The 15,767-nt window shown below is 42.4% G+C and overlaps 2 protein-coding genes across 4 annotated transcripts; one reads left to right on the top strand and one right to left on the bottom strand.

The window, feature by feature from the left end:
- Positions 1-3,662: 3,662 nt before the first annotated feature.
- Positions 3,663-14,490, bottom strand: dipk1c (divergent protein kinase domain 1C). Of its 3 annotated transcripts, none has more exons than XM_058624628.1 (9): positions 14,054-14,489; positions 11,964-12,496; positions 7,914-8,117; positions 7,770-7,823; positions 7,506-7,699; positions 5,927-6,236; positions 5,345-5,509; positions 4,942-5,016; positions 3,663-4,764 (listed from the first exon to the last, which is right to left on the bottom strand). In XM_058624628.1, exons 2-9 carry the CDS (start codon positions 12,174-12,176, stop codon positions 4,525-4,527), a joined length of 1,455 nt encoding a protein of 484 aa, XP_058480611.1. In that variant the 5' UTR covers positions 12,177-12,496; positions 14,054-14,489; the 3' UTR covers positions 3,663-4,524. The 3 variants fall into 3 exon arrangements, 2 of the variants coding, with proteins under 2 accessions (XP_058480611.1, XP_058480619.1); XR_009239905.1 differs by having other exon boundaries at positions 4,690-4,764; positions 4,942-5,119; positions 14,054-14,490; XM_058624636.1 differs by lacking the exons at positions 11,964-12,496; positions 14,054-14,489 and adding an exon at positions 9,942-10,316.
- LOC131456857 (protein starmaker-like) lies at positions 12,914-13,786 on the top strand. The gene is made up of 2 exons (XM_058625523.1): positions 12,914-12,966; positions 13,106-13,786. The coding sequence occupies exons 1-2, from the start codon at positions 12,914-12,916 to the stop codon at positions 13,647-13,649; spliced, it is 597 nt and encodes a 198-aa protein (XP_058481506.1). The 3' UTR covers positions 13,650-13,786.
- Positions 14,491-15,767: the final 1,277 nt, after the last annotated feature.

Below are 15,767 nucleotides of genomic sequence, written 5' to 3'. Positions count from 1 at the left end.
TCAAAACAACAAAAACAAACAGCTATCATTTTAGCAACATCAAGAAAGTTTAGAGTTACAAAAGTCGCAGTTTCTCGTTATAGCTTTGTGTTATTCGTGCTGCAGTAACATCACATGAAAGTCGGTAAATGTTCCCCTCATGCTAATGCTAAGCTTACTACATTGATAGTTAAGCTTCTGGTTATTCAAATTCAAATATTTCATGAATTAAAATAAACAATTTTAGTGTTTTTTGCCCCAAGGATTGCAAAGTTTTGAGTTGCAAAACTCGCAATTTCAGTTCGCTCACACTAATTTTACCTTTGCTGTTACATAAAAATGCTTGAATTATCACTTTGGGCAAATGCTAAGCTATGTAGAATTATTGCAAAGTGCGGCCTCGAATGCTTTCTGTTTGTTTGTTTTGCTCAAATTCAAATATTTCAAGTAAAAAACTAAAAGAACCAATTTTAGCATATTTTTCGCCGCCATCCTGGGGCTAATGATAAGCTTGCTATAATGCTAAGCTAACTACATTTACATGCTTAAGTTTAGTTTAGTTACAGAACTCGCAGTTTGTGTTCACCCCCACTCATTTATAGCTTTGTGTTGTTGCTGCAGTAACATAACTCAGGCTAATGCTAAGCTAACCACATACAAACAGTAAAGTGTGACCTAAAGCTGGACCACAGTTTAGTTTTAGCTTAAATTCAAATATTGTAAGTTAAAAAAACTAAAACAAACAGCTGTCATTTCAGTTCATCCACGTTAATTATAGCTTTGTGTTGTTGGTGCTGTGGTAACATTTTCACCTCAGGCTAATTAGTTAAGCTAACTCCCTGCATCGTAAATCTGATGAGTAATCAGAGAAAATCTTCCAGTTATTTCTAACGAGAGTAGGTTTGTGAGAATCTTTAGCCTCACTAACAAGCTCACAGCTCTTTATTATTCATGTTCCTCCTCATATTGATTTCCTCTCAGCGCTCACATCTTTATTTTCCAAACGAGCTCAGAGCAAAAGAAGCTGCTTCAGGTTTTTCACATCGTTACTCACAGAGAAACTTTGTTTTTTTACCCCTCAGGCTGTACATTTGGCTTCACAGCACACACAAACACACACACACACAAATCTGCTTTAATCTCCTGAGCTGCCTGGTCCTCACTCTCCCACACCAAACCCCATAGAGAAAATAAGTGATTTCAACATCACACACACACAGCAGTTGTTGATCCACTGCTACCTCCATCACTAAGTTCAAATGTCTTATTTTAGTGTCCTCGGCATCTTATATCCTTAGCTCAGATTAACCTCAGGGACACAAAGTGACCACATGAGGCAGCAGAGGACCAGCAGCTCCTGTGAGTGGTTAATAAAGTCTGCGTAACAGTGAGATAAAGACGTGAACATGTTCTTAAAGATGTCGTAAACTTAAACTGACGTAGTCTTTTGTTAAGTGAGTAAAATCTGTGTTGCAGTAAAAAACAAACGTGTTTCGTCTCGTTGGAGTTCTTATGCTGAAGTCACTGAGGTGAACTGTGGCTCCAGGTGTTTGTAACGTTACACCAACACTTAGTGTGACCTCCTGACCTGTCAGGATGTAATGATGTCACACTTCAACCCTCTGTTTTCCCTCCACAGTCACAAATCCATTGAAGGTTTTTCCTGTTTCTTTTCTGATTTTCTGAATTATTCAGATTATTTTCCCACATTTTTGTTATGTTTAGTATTTCTGAAAAAGATCAAATTGTTTTGACGTCCAGATAATTATAATTATTATTGACTCCACGACACTAGGTTTCCTCTCAGCTCGTTTTTCTTTTTTGTTTCATTCTACCATGCGTTCATGTCTTCTTCTGTTTTTACAGGTCAAAAATCAATCAGAGTGTGTTAATCTGACTGTGACTCACACAAACATCATCAAACTAACATGATAATAAGAATATATCATTATTATTATTATTTATTGTATATTAATATATTTTCATGTATTTTTCTTCAGACAGAAGAAACGCTGCTTCCCCAAAAACTGTGGAACCAGAGGAGCTGAGACAGTTAACAGATTATAATCTGAGTGTGTGTGCGTGCGTGAGATAATGGTCTGCAGATTTGTGTGATATCAGTTTTCTGTTTGGTGACGTTCAGTCGTCTGGAAGAGACTCTGCACCAGAACTCACACATACACATGCACACTCACACACACACACAACAAACCCTTATCACTAACCTTAGCCATAACCACAGTCCCAATCTTAGTTATAAATGTTAACCAGTTCCTCAGGAATGAGGTTCTGCCTCATTAGGACCAGGTTTTGGTCTCCATGAGGACGAGTGGTCCTGACAAGGTCAGTGTTTATGACACACACACACACACACACACACACACACAGTGATCTGTTGTTAATATAAAGTTGTTGGACGATGTTTTAGCGCAGATTCTTTTCATTAAAGCCGGAGTAGGTGACTCAATGTATCACATTACTGTCGACTTTATTCGATAAAAAAAACCCATTTTCTTCATCCTCACAAAAGGACTGTCCTGGCTGTAGTACATATGCCAGGCCTGTATGTGACGCTGTGATGCTCAACAGAGCATAAAGTTAGCGCGCTGTGTACACAAAGTCGAGTGTGTGGCGGGCTATACGGACGAACACTTGGTGCTAATTTTCACTTGTGCCGTATTTGTCTGACAGTAAATCAGTCGTCCATGTTGCTTCAATGTTTCTGCTAACAGACACTTCAGACGTTTCCATGATGTTTCTGCCATGTTTGCGTGAGTGAAAATCCTGCGTAGAGTGTCGTTGGCTTGCCTGCTTTTCCAGCTTCTCTGTGGATTAACGTCGTTTCTGAATTAGGGATGAATAATCCCGTCATGAGAACATGAATGGATGAATGATCCCGTCATGTGACCTCTCTGCAGCTTCATGAGCGTCAGCTTCTCTCGGCTCCTGGAAACTTTAAATATCCTGAAATCAGACACAGATGATTTTTTTCTCTCAGGCCAAAACTCCTGTGTGTTTTTTCCTCCGCTGTCATCGAGTCTCTGATCGCAGATTAGAGAATATTACAAACAGATGTGTTTATCACTCAGCTGTGGCTGCACTGTTGTACGATCATCGTCAAACTGATTGAATTATCTTACAAATGTTTGTTTATTTTAACTCATTTCTGAAACAAATCATTCTAATGACGTTGATAAAACTCTACGTATTGTCCCTTTAAATAAACCTGCGATAAAAGACTCACTGTTTTTACTCTGGAAACAACAACAGAGCGGTGATGCCAGGCTGAGCTGTAGGGGCGCCAGAGCGCTGGATTATGAGTCAGTAAGGGTGAGGATTCATTCATTCATTTTCCATTAACATCACTTTCTGTGACTCATCAAAAAAATCAAAAAGCTAAAACACAAATATTTCTGCTCCAAGCATCTGTTGCCATAAGGTGGCAGCAGCAGCAAGCATTTAGTGAGTGGATTTACGAGGTTCCTTGAATGCATCTTGTTAACTGCTCCCATTAGCCCAACACGCTGTAAATGTGCATGTTGTTTTAGATTATTTAACGAGTCATTTCTTATTTTATTATTTATTATAAAAATCTAATGTTTTCTAATCTAGCACGGCTACAATCTAACTGTCATTAGCTTCTGTTTTACAGAACCAAAGAGAAAAAAATTGTGAACATTAAAGAAGATTTTATTATTATTTTATTATTCATCTGTAAACAAAAACATTTAAAATTCAAACTTAAGTTAAAACAGAAACAGAAGCTAAATATGTTTTCCAGTTTAAATGCTAAGCTAACATTGTTGTTTACGTTAGCAGATAGTGACGTCACATTTCTCGTCTTTTATTTCAACACTGTCGTAAACAAGTTAATGTTTGTAGGTTAAAAAAAAGTAAATAAATATGTTTAAATTTTAACATATTTTTAGATCTTTTGTTAAAGTCCCATAATACCAGTGATCCGCCTCCACAAACGTCCACTCAGTGGGAATGAGTGAAAAACAGGTGACGTCGTCAAGAAAATGTCAGAATAAAAGTCTAATAAATGACATCATGAATACATTTGTTTCTCTTCAAACAAGAGAATTTCTTGAATCTCACTGAGACTAAAAAACTGCTTTAATTAAAGAAGAAGAAAGTAAATCATCCATCACATGATCCTCAGGTGAATAGAAACCTGAGTTTTCTCTCCTCCACCAAAAACTGATGTTCACGTCTTTATCTCACTGTTAGACAGACGTTTGTAAACCACTCACTGTCCCACACCAAAGCCCATAGAGAAAATCTCTATGGGCTTTGTTGTGGGAGAGTGAGTGGTCTTACAGTGAGATGAAGACGTGAACATGTGACACAGATATTGTAGACTTAAACTGTTGTAGATTTAATATCAAGAGTCTTTTGTTAAAGTTGGCAGCCATTTTGTTTTCACTAAGTGTGTGAGAGTCCTAGTGCTGGTTCTCAGCAGCAGGGGGCGCTCAGAGTTACTGATATGATCCTGAAAATGTCTTTACTCCAGTTTTAATCTGAGTTTCCTTCATGTGCTCTTTAGAAGTTCAGAGACGTGTGGGCATGGCCTCTCTCCTCACGCTCTCTTTTGCCCTCGTCTGAAGCTCCGCCCTCATGGAGGAGACGGGTCAGGATGTTGAGGAGACGCTGGTGGATGTCTCTGCTGCTGCTGCTGCTGCTGCTGCCCCCTCCTGGTCGTCCACCTGCTGCATCGTCTTCTCTCTCGTCTACACCTCCATCTGTTTCTGAACACTCCTGCACAGCCCGCTGCAGCTCCACCTGTCCATCATCATCATCATCACTATCATCATCATCATAATCACCATCACCATCACCATCATCACCATCACCCTCATCACCCTCATCACCCTCATCACCCTCATCATCATCATCACCATCATCATCATCATCATCTTCCTCATCATATTTATCCATAAACAACATAAAGTGTCTCACCTGTAGGGGGAGCCCTGCTTTAGCCCCGAGCAGAGTGGGAGAAAACCACGGCCTGAAAATCTTCTCACAAATCACCTGAGGAAGAGGAAGAGGAAAGACACAAGGAGAGGAAGAGGAAAGATTGACGTTCAGACTCCAAAACAAGAGGAGAGGATTAATGAAGCAAGGGAAGGAGAGACTAAAATGATAGGGAGAAAAGAGGAGAAGAAGGAGTGCAGAAAAAGAAGGAAGAAGAAAATCAAGGAAAGGAAGTGAGGAGAGGAGATGAAAGTGATGAGTCATGTTTTTATCTGCGGACTCATTTTCCATGAACACTATTTTTCCTCTTTTTCATGGTTGATTCTTTTGTTTTCTCTTTGTTTTAATAAAACAGAGTGATCATGTGACAGCTGTGACCTCTGACCTGCAGGTTAGTGTTGCGTCGCCGCGGGTTACACCTGCGTCTGCTCAGATTACACCTGGATGAACAGTCGAAGAAGTTACAGTCGTCGTCGCTGCTGCAGTTCTGTTCCAGGATGTCCTGCATCTTTGGCTCAAAGAACGCCATGTCCACGTCGATCGCCACCACCTGCAGGGGGCGCCACACACACATCTGCTTTTACTACAACACCTGCAGGGGCGCCACACACACATCTACTTTTACTACAACACCTGCAGGGGGCGCCACAAACCCTGGAACATGGACCTTTAACTCCAGGATTAAACCCTGGAACATGGACCTTTAACTCCAGGGTTTAACCTTGGAACATGGACCTTTAACTCCAGGATTAAACCCTGGAACATGGACCTTTAACTCCAGGGTTTAACCTTGGAACATGGACCTTTAACTCCAGGATTAAACCCTGGAACATGGACCTTTAACTCCAGGTTGAAACCCTGGAACTTGGACCTTTAACTCTAGGTTGAAACCCTGGAAAATGGACTTAAATCCAGACGGTATCCCCTCAGAAACTTGCGGTGAACATGAGCGTGGACGTAAACTCACGGTCAGGTCCGTCCTGATGGCGAAGTTCTCCGGCTTGATGTCGCACAGGTGCAGTTTGTGGGCAAAGTCGTTGTCAAAGTGCCAAACCATGTCCAGGAAACTCAGCGCGATGCGGTGGACCATCTCCCTGCTGGTCCAGCGTCCACGTGGTCCGGCCCGGTCCCGACCCGTGCGTCCAGGGACCACCACGTCCTCCAGGGAGAAGATGTTCTGGTCCCAGGCGTGTCCTGCTGACAGGTACTCCACAGCGTAGAAATGACCACAGGAACCCAGCACCTTGGCCACATGAGTGCTGAGGTCCTGCAGGAGTCTGGAGGACACAGTCAAAGGGTCAATACCTAAAGTTTTTAAAGGAGCAGCAGTGACTTCTCGGGCTGTAAAGTCCCGGTCGACTGGTCCATTTATGAGTCGATCCGTTCTGGTTCGACTCGAATTCTGATAAATCGACTTTTTGCCGTGTTAATTTCATACAGTCTGTGGTTAATTTGATTTATTCTGGAGAAATGTACCAAGTGCTAATGGGGGTGTTTTCAGAGCACCCCTGTTCCACAAGTAACAGTGTGTCTTCAGAGAACACCCCCCTTGTTTTCAGTATTTTGGATTAGCCCAACGAACAGGAGACAGAAAGATTAAAGAACTTTGGTGGTTTTATTTATATAATATAATATATATAGTATAATATAGTATATAGTATATTTTCAGAAATCATGCGCTATGATATTGCGCAGATGCACGTGATGCAAAATGCTTTCAGAGCCGTCAGCCCCCCCCCTTTTGACTAGTTGATTTTGAGTCGAAATTTCAGGGCTTCAGTCGACTAAGAATTTCTTTGGTCGATAACAGCCCTAGTTACTTCACCTGGAAGAAGAAGAAACTAATCTGATACATCACTTTGGTAATGCACCACACACACACACACACACACACAGATAAGCAGCAGGACAGGTCACCTCTGTGCTGTTTTATTTTTAGCTTCTCGTCCGTCAGTGTCCGAGCGTCTGACTCTAAACAAACCTGCGTCTCTTTATCCTCCACACTCTGAGGATGGAGGTAATATTCCTGTTTTATGCTCAGTAATATGTTTTAATAATCAGAAAGAAACAGGAAATAAACAATAATATATTACAATACACAGCAGTTATAAAGTGACCATTTTTAAGCTTTTATAAAGTGCGGTTGTCACAGATTTTTAGCCACTTAAGAGACTTGGGTCATAAAATCTACGTCAGTTAAAGTCTACGATATCTACGTCACATGTTCACATCTTTCTCTCACTGTTAGACAGACTTTTCACACAGGAAACTGAAGTTTGTAAACCACTCACTCTCCCTCACCAAACCTCATAGACCATGGCTGCCTTTTAAAATATTTCATTCAGGTTGACCTCAGTGACACAAAGTGACCACACGAGGCAGCAGTTCAAAGAGAGCTAAAATCACTGATTTTCTCTATGAGGTGGGTGGTGGTATTGTTGTGGTTCCTTTAATATTAATTATATTATATATTAAAGTAGAACATGAGTTTGTGGGCATGGTGTAAAATCCTCTGTGATGTCAGTTGTGCTAAGTCATGGTTTTACCTGAGGAAGGTGTACTCCTCCTGCTGCAGCAGCGACCATAGCGATGCTAACTCCGCTCTGGAGAAACTCTTGTCTCGCTTTTTCAGCTTCTTCCCCCAAAGTCTGGCCAGAGAACTGTTGGCTCCGCCTCCTCCTCCTCTTCCGCCCTCTTCCTCCTCCTCATCTGCCTCAGCCAATCCCAGCGAGTTTCGTACCTGAGTCAGAGATAAAATACCGTTAGCGTGGTTAGCAGCGCTTTTAGCGTCAGCTGACTGTGCACCTCACCTCCAGAGTGGCGTAGAAAACCACGTCGAGTGGAGACACGTCCTCCGCTGCGTCCTGTCAAACACGAGCGCAACAGTCAGTATTTGTCTTCCTCACATTAATAACAGACGTTTGGAGGCAGGACAGGAAGTGTGTGGGCGTCACCTGATAGTCCAGGATTCCCAGCGGCTCGTAGGAGGAGAAGTTCTCCAGCTTGGACTTGAGGATGACGGGTTTTCCTCTCCACCGCCCCTCCATCACCTTCTTCCCGTTCTCGTAGTAGAGACAGCGTTTGTAGTCGACCAGGCCGAGGACGCACATGTCCTCACACATGTCCCCTGTCACCCTGCCCTCGCCGAACTCCACGCACTGTGGGACAGAGAGAGGGGGCGAAGCCACAGAGGTCAGTCAGACATTTCATCTAGGCTCTCTGACACTGGCCATGTTGTTATGATATTTCATGTCTTGATATTTTCCTTGTAAATCACTAAGTCACGTTCAATAAAGTCGTTTTCAGTCGTTAAAACATGTTTTTTATAAAGTTAGTTACATGTTTTTTACGACATTAGCACTGGGGTTTTCATAAAGTTCGTAACTTAAGTTTTGTTGTTATTTACATGTTTTTTGCGACGTTAGTACTGGTGTTTTTATAAAGTTTGTAACTGAAGTTTCGTTGTTATTTTCGTGTTTTTTGTGATATTAATCCTGGTGTTTTTATAAAGTTCATAACTTAGGTTTCATTGTTATTAACGTGTTTTTTGCAACATTAGTACTGGAGTTTTTATAAAGTTCGTAACTTACAGTAAGTTTCATTGTTATTTTCGTGTTTTTTTGCGACGTTAGTATTTGCGTTTTTATAAGGTTTGTAACTTAAGTTTCGTTGTTATTTACGTGTTTTTTGCGACATCAGTACTGGAGTTTTTATAAAGTTTGTAACTTACAGTAAGTTTCATTGTTATTTACGTGTTTTTGCGACGTAAGTACTGGGGTTTTTATAAAGTTTGCAACTTAAGTTTCGTTGTTATTTACCTGTTTGTGCAATGTTAGTACTGGCGTTTTTATAAAGTTCATAACTTATGTTTAGTTGTTATTTCCGTGTTTTTTGCGACGTTAGTATTTGGCGTTTTTATAAAGTTTGTAACTTAAGTTTCGTTGTTATTTACGTGTTTTATGTGACGTCAGTACTGGGGTTTTTATAAAGTTCATAACTTACAGTAAGTTTTGTTATTTATGTGTTTTTTGCGACGTTACTAACTTAACTGTGTAAAGTTAGTAACTTAAAAACGTGTGTTGTAACTTTTGGAACATTATTTTTGTCACGTTAACATGATTTTGGTGATGTCTCACCCACACGAAGAGCTGAGTGAGTGTGTGAGTGAGGTGGAGGATTAACGTGGTTCTGGTCGGGGATTAGAGAGCTAATCTTCTTGCCCGGCCCACATTCCAACACAAACATCAGTCAGGAGCTCAGGTCATCACACACACACACACACGTGTAGTGCTACTATAAAAGGTAAAAAGTTGTGTTTTTTCAGTTCCTGTCGTTTTGAGAGAAAAAAAAGCAAATCGTAGGATTTTCAGCGGCGGCCATTTTGTTAGCTACTTCTGTTTGTAATGTTGATGTTTGTGGTTCTTTAGCATCGTAGCTATGAACAGTGACATCGTCACGTCCTGTCGCACCACTGGAATCTGTGAGTGTGTGTGTGTGTTTGTGTTGCTCTTTATGTACATGTAACATGTATTGAGGTTAAACACACAAAACAAAACACTGGGAGCTGAATTTATGTGTTTGTTTCAAGGAAAATTATTATGGCTGTGTGTGTGTGTGTGTGTGTGTGTGTGGCCTGCGGTTGTGAACTCACCAGCTGTGAGATCAGCTACACTTCAACTGCTCCACCCACACTCTGTGTGTTAACGTGTGTGAATGAATGAATGCAGTGTTTCAGCCCACACCTCTCTCTCTCTCTCTGTCTCTGTCTCTCTCTCTCTCTCTCTCTCTCTCTCTCTCTCTCTCTCTCTCTGTCTATCTCTCTCTGTCTCTCCCTCCCTCCCTCCCTCTCTCTCCCTCTCCCTCTCTCTCTGTCTATCTCTCTTTGTCTCTCCCTCCCTCCCTCCCTCTCTCTCTCTCCCTCTCAGAAACAACAGCAGGTTTTGTGATGTTGTTGATTTTCACTGTACATGACTGACACTGACCTTTGACCTCCTGTTGCCAGTGATGGATCACGTCAGAGGTCATTCACATTTACATCTGTGAGACAAACTAAATAACCTTTAAAATATGTCAAAGTTTACAGAGAAAAGAATAAATAATAAGTTTTTACATTAAAAAAAAAAATTAACCATGAGAGAGGAGCACACAGACACACTCACACACATAGACACACACAGACACACACAGACACACACACACACTCACTCACACATACACACACACTGTGGGAAAACAGCTGCAGTAAAAATGTGACGTTGAATCTTCAGGGAAAAATAACTTCACTCTCTCACTGTGACACCAGGGAGTAAACACATTAAAGGAATAAAAGAAGAAGAAAGAGGCGGAGTCAGTGACATTAAACTGAACAAAAATTCAAAAGGTGTTTGTTACTGAATTAAGCTCTAAATCAATGTGTCAGAGTGAGTGAGTGAGTGAGAGAGACAGTTTTTACATGAAAAAGAGGAAACAATATTACGCTTCAGCTGATTTACATCTTTATCATGCAAATTGTGCAAATACACTCTGTCTCTCTGTGTTTCTGCATCTCTGTCTCCATCTCTGTCTCTCTGTGTCTCTGCCTCTGTCTCTCTGTGTCTCTGTCTCCATCTCTGTCTCTCTGTGTCTCTGCCTCTGTCTCTCTGTGTCTCTGCCTCCGTCTCTCTGTGTCTCTGCCTCTGTCTCTCTGTGTCTCTGTCTCCGTCTCTGCGTCTCTGCGTCTCTGTCTCTCTGTTTCTCTGTTTCTCTGTCTCTCTGCCACTGTGTCTCTGTGTCTCTGCCTCCGTGTCTGTGTCTCTGTCTCTCTGCCTCTGTATCTCTGTCTCTCTGTCTCTCTGTGTCTTGTAAAGATGGCAGCGTCTGTCCTTATATAGACAGAGGAATTCCAGAGACGTGCAGGGACAGAGTCAAAGAGCAGATCGTCCATAAATAGTTGTGGATCAGCAGGAACAGTGAAGACAAACAGAAAAGCAGGTGTTCACAAGAAGACATGAAGACATGAGTGAAGTCAATAAAGAACAAAAACACAAGAGAGCAGAACATTCAAGAACGTTCAGAACATTCTGAACTTGCTGAATGTTCAGAAGAACGTTCAGAACATTTAGAAGACCTTTCTGAACAATCACAGACTCCTCAAACTGATCCAGATTCATTAAAACCAACACGTTGTTTTCATTAAAGTCCACAGAACCAGGTCTCATCTGAGTCACATGACAAATGATCCTCATGAACCCTGAACTACAGCTGGATCTATAACACACAACTGGACATGGACCTGGACCAGGACCAGGACCAGGATATATAAAACAGTGACATGAGTAAATGTAACCAGTGACTTCAACAGTGAGACAAATGTGAATGTGTGAAATGTGAGGATTCACTTAATCATCAGTCATCAGTTCACTCAAATCTGCTGAGTCACAGTTTGGAGGAACAGGAAACTGACGACTGAGCGACTTTTGTTCACACACTTGAGCAAAATCTGAGCGTTAATCCAGTGACTGTGACAGCGACGACAGCGGGATTAACGAGTGTCAGTGAACACAACACCTGTGTGTCTGCGTGTGTGTCTTTGTCTGTGTGTTTGTGTGTGTGTGTGGTTTTGACTCAGATTAAAGCAGGGTTTAATCTCACTCTGTGGTTTAGAAATATGATGAGTGAGAGAAACCCAAACATTTATGTTTATCAGAGACACACACACACGTATAGAGACGAGACGTTCACACAGAGCAGGAAACGGAAGTTTGTAAACCGCTCACTCTCCCACACCAAAGCCCATAGAGAAAATCAGTGATTTTAGCTCACAGGGACACAGGAACTGCTGGTCCTCTGCTACTTTGTGTCACTGAGGTCAATCTGAACAAAGGATTTCAAACACTGAAGCGACTGAATCAGACAGAACTTAGTGGAGGCAGCAGTGGATCAACAACTCCTGTGTGTGTGATGTTAAAAATCACTGGTTTTCTCTATGGGCTTTGGCATGGGAGAGTGACGCTGCTCACACTCACCAATCGCTTCAGGATCCTCTGGCTCTTGTCGTCAGTGCAGTAGTCAGACATCATGATGCTCCTGTGAACCAGAACCAGGCCGTTCAGAAACAACCAGGAGCCGAACCAGAGCAGAGCAAAGACCAGGGTCCCGCGCCGGGACCACAACCGGAGCCCAAGCCACCGCAGCAGGCCCAGCCTCCCCCCGCCTGACCCCTGACCTCCAGGTAACATGATGTCACTGTCGATGCTGAAGAGATGTTACTTTGTTTATGGGGCGATCAATGACATCATCTGAGTGTCCATGGACTCATATTTCCCATGATCCTCTGCAGGAAGTGAAGGTGGAAAATCCCCGATCCAAACATTTATCCTGAAGAAGAGTGGAATCAGCCAATCACAGCGAGCCGCTGAGACTCCGACCCTCTGACCTCCATCACAGTGAAATGTCAAATGTTGAGGAACCACGGTCCAGCGTGACACACAGGGTCAAAGGTCAGCAGGGGAACGGGAATCCATTCAGGGAAAGCAACGTTGAATGTTTCCAAAGAAACCTGCGAGTAAACAAAGGTTAGTGTGACCATTAATAATTAATTCATTCATTCATTCATAAGCTGCTGATTTTAATATCAGTGTCCATCTTTTTTCCCTCTGTGTCTGTGTGTGTCTCTGTGTTTGTGTGTGTGTGCAGATGACAGCTGTTTTCCAGCTGTTCACATGAACACAAAGTCTCTGAACATCTGAACTGGTTTTATCAGTAATCTGGATCAGATCTGTAATCTGGATCAGATCTGTAATTGTCTTTAAACTCATGAATGTTTAAGATTTAGTCAGATTTTTTACTTAATCCCACCAAAACAGTTTAAACCTGGGATTAGATTACACGATCTAATCTGCATTCAGAGCTGGTGTTTTGATCAGATCCAGGATTTAGGATCTCATCAGGTGACTTCAGAAGAACTGAGTCCAGAATGCAGCAGAACCACACGACCTTCCAGGCTCCGCCCACTGAGGAAACAACCAGGTGGTTTGTTTCACTCAGCGACTCTGAAGCTGCTCTGATGAGGAATGTAACCAGATCCTGAGATTAGATCCCAAGGAACTCTATGATCCATGGCAGAGGGTCCTCAGGGAACCTGGGGAGAATGACGGCGACATTCCAGAGATTCTGAAGAGTCTGAAGATTCTGAGGGGTCTAAAGATTCTGAGGAGTCTGAAGATTCTGAGTCTGAAGATTTTGAAGATTCTGAAGATTTTGAGGAGTCTGAAGAGTCTGAAGAGTCTGAAGATTCTGAGGAGTCTGAGGAGTCTGAAGATTCTGAGTCTGAAGAGTCTGAAGATTCTGAAGATTCTGAAGATTTTGAGGAGTCTGAAGATTCTGAGGAGTCTGAGGAGTCTGAAGAGTCTGAAGATTCTAAGGAGTCTGAAGATTCTGAAGATTCTAAGGAGTCTGAAGATTCTAAGGAGTCTGGAGATTCTAAGGAGTCTAAAGATTCTGAAGAGTCTGAAGATTCTGAGGAGTCTGAAGATTCTGAAGAGTCTGAAGATTTTGAGGAGTCTGAAGATTCTGAAGAGTCTGAAGATTCTGAGGAGTCTGAAGAGTCGGAAGATTCTGAGGAGTCGGAAGATTCTGAAGAGTCTGAATTCATGAACTCAGGATTAAGTCAGACTTTTGCTCATGAAGTAAAATCTGGAGGTGAGGATTAAATCTCAAACCCTTCAGCAGTCTGTCTGTCTGCAGGTCAGAGGTCATCTGCTGTGTCCTGATAACTACAGTTAAAAATGTTTCCTTTGAAGTGACGATGAAAATCTGATTCAGATCTGATTTAAAAGTCTACTGATTAAAAGCCTGCATATTAAAAATCTACAGATTAAAAAACTGCAGATTAAAAAACTGCAGATTAAAAATGTACAGATTAAAAATCTGCAGATTAAAAGTCTACAGATTAAAAATCTACAGATTAAAGGTCTGCAATTTAAAAGTCTACAGATTAAAAGTCTACAGATTAAAGGTCTGCAGTTTAAAAGTCTACAGATTAAAAATCTACGGATTAAAAGTCTGAAGATCATCTGAAGCTTGGTCAGATGTTTGTAAACGAGGAATCACAAACCTGCAGAGATGAGATGAAGGATCGTTTCTCCACAGGTTCCTCTGTCGTCTGTAGCTCCGTCACACATCTGTGAGTCCAGGACCAGGACCAGGTCTCAGTCCAGAGAAGATGCTCCTGTAGCTCCAGTAAACTCTGATCCTCAACTGACAGAACGACCAGGACCTGCGATCTGGTTTCTGCTCACGCTGCCACTGACTCTGTGTGTGTCTGTGTGTGTGTATGCGTGTGTGTGTGTGTGTTCAGGCTTGTTCTTTTTCCAGCCTCATTCCTCTTCCTTCCTCTCTCTCTCTGCTGCACTCACAGCGTTTTCTCCTTTATACTCTTTCCTACTGGAACTGTGTGTGTGTATGTGTGTGTGCGTGTGTGTGTGTGCGTGTGTGTCCTCAGGGAGAAAGGAGGCGTCTCTTCTCGCGTCCCGTCTCTAAAACTGAAGAAACCCCCTCCCTTCTGTCTCTCTGTTTCCTCACCCCTCTCTTATATTTACATGCTACTGTACCTCTCTCTCTCTCCCCCCCCCCCCCCCCACCCTGTTACCACGGCAGCAAGTCTCAGTCAAGGTTCAGTCCCCACATGCTCAGCTTCACTGAGCCTTGGCAAATTAAAAGCTCTTTTTCCATTTATCTCACTTTCCATTTTCTCCCTGCTTTTCATGTAACTCACACACACACGCACACACACACACACACACAAACAGAAACTTTATTGGCTGTTTTACAAATCAGGCGATTACTGACATGCTTCAGCCTCTGAGCTGTTTTTACTGCGTGTGTGTGTGTGTGTGTGTGTGTGTGGTCGTGTACCACACACACACACACACACACGCACACACACACACACGCTTGGACAGGTACTGTGTCCACCAGAGGGAAGTGATGAGTCAAGAGCGGACAGTGTGCTTCTCAGCGCCCCCACTGGACGCTTCAGTGCTGGACGTCCAACAAAGACACCTGAGGACAGAAGAGGTGGATGAATGGATTAATGTTGCCATCATGACCTGGGAACAACTCTGGATCCTTGATGAATGGATGATGGATGGACAGGTGAATGGATGATGGATGGACAGATGAATGGATGATGGATGGACAGATGACTGGATGATGGATGGACAGATGACTGGATGAAGAGACTAACATGAGACACTGAGTCTGGGGCAACATGAGACTTTGTCTCTTTTTGTCCTCATCATCCACTCATCTGAGTCCTCACGCTTTCATTCATCACAGTCATCACACACACACACATCAAAGTTGTGTTGCACCACCACCTAGTGGCCGTCCATGAACACTACGGGAGAGGACATGAGGAAAGGAAAGGAGGGAGGAGATGAGAGGAATACATTAAATGATGATGATGATGAATATTATAACAACAAGTCTAGGTCACATTATCACGTCTTTATCTCACTGTTAGAAGTTTGTAAACCACTCACTCTCCCACACCAAACCTCATAGAGGAAATCAGTGATTTTAGCTGACGGGGAAACAGGAGCTGCTGGTCCTCTGCTACCTCGTGTGGTCACTTTGTGTCACTGAGTTAAGTCTGAACAAAGGATTTTAAAAGCCGAATTAACAAAATCAGACAATTGAACTTAGTGATGGAGGCAGCAGTGGATCAACAACTGCTGTGTGTGTGATGTTAAAATCACTGATTTTCTCTATGAGGTTTGGTGTGTGTGTGTGTGTGAGAGTTTCCTGTTCACAGACGTCAGCTCAGC

Source organism: Solea solea, chromosome 1 (genome assembly GCF_958295425.1).
Source record: "Solea solea chromosome 1, fSolSol10.1, whole genome shotgun sequence".
NCBI lineage: Eukaryota > Metazoa > Chordata > Actinopteri > Pleuronectiformes > Soleidae > Solea > Solea solea.
This window is presented reverse-complemented; position numbering and strand designations above follow the sequence as displayed.

What these genes read in the sequence shown, in the direction of transcription:
- LOC131456857 (XM_058625523.1), top strand. Translation starts at nt 12,914, where the DNA reads ATGCAGCAGAACCACACGACCTTCCAGGCTCCGCCCACTGAGGAAACA. An exon ending in CCCACTGAGGAAACAACCAG is followed by an intron (nt 12,967 to 13,105) that starts GTGGTTTGTTTC and finishes GCGACATTCCAG; the next exon opens with AGATTCTGAAGAGTCTGAAG.
- dipk1c (XM_058624628.1), bottom strand. Translation starts at nt 12,176, where the DNA reads ATGTTACCTGGAGGTCAGGGGTCAGGCGGGGGGAGGCTGGGCCTGCTG. An exon ending in TGGGAATCCTGGACTATCAG is followed by an intron (nt 7,824 to 7,913) that starts GTGACGCCCACA and finishes CGTGTTTGACAG; the next exon opens with GACGCAGCGGAGGACGTGTC. An exon ending in AAGCAGGGCTCCCCCTACAG is followed by an intron (nt 4,765 to 4,941) that starts GTGAGACACTTT and finishes GATGATGGACAG; the next exon opens with GTGGAGCTGCAGCGGGCTGT.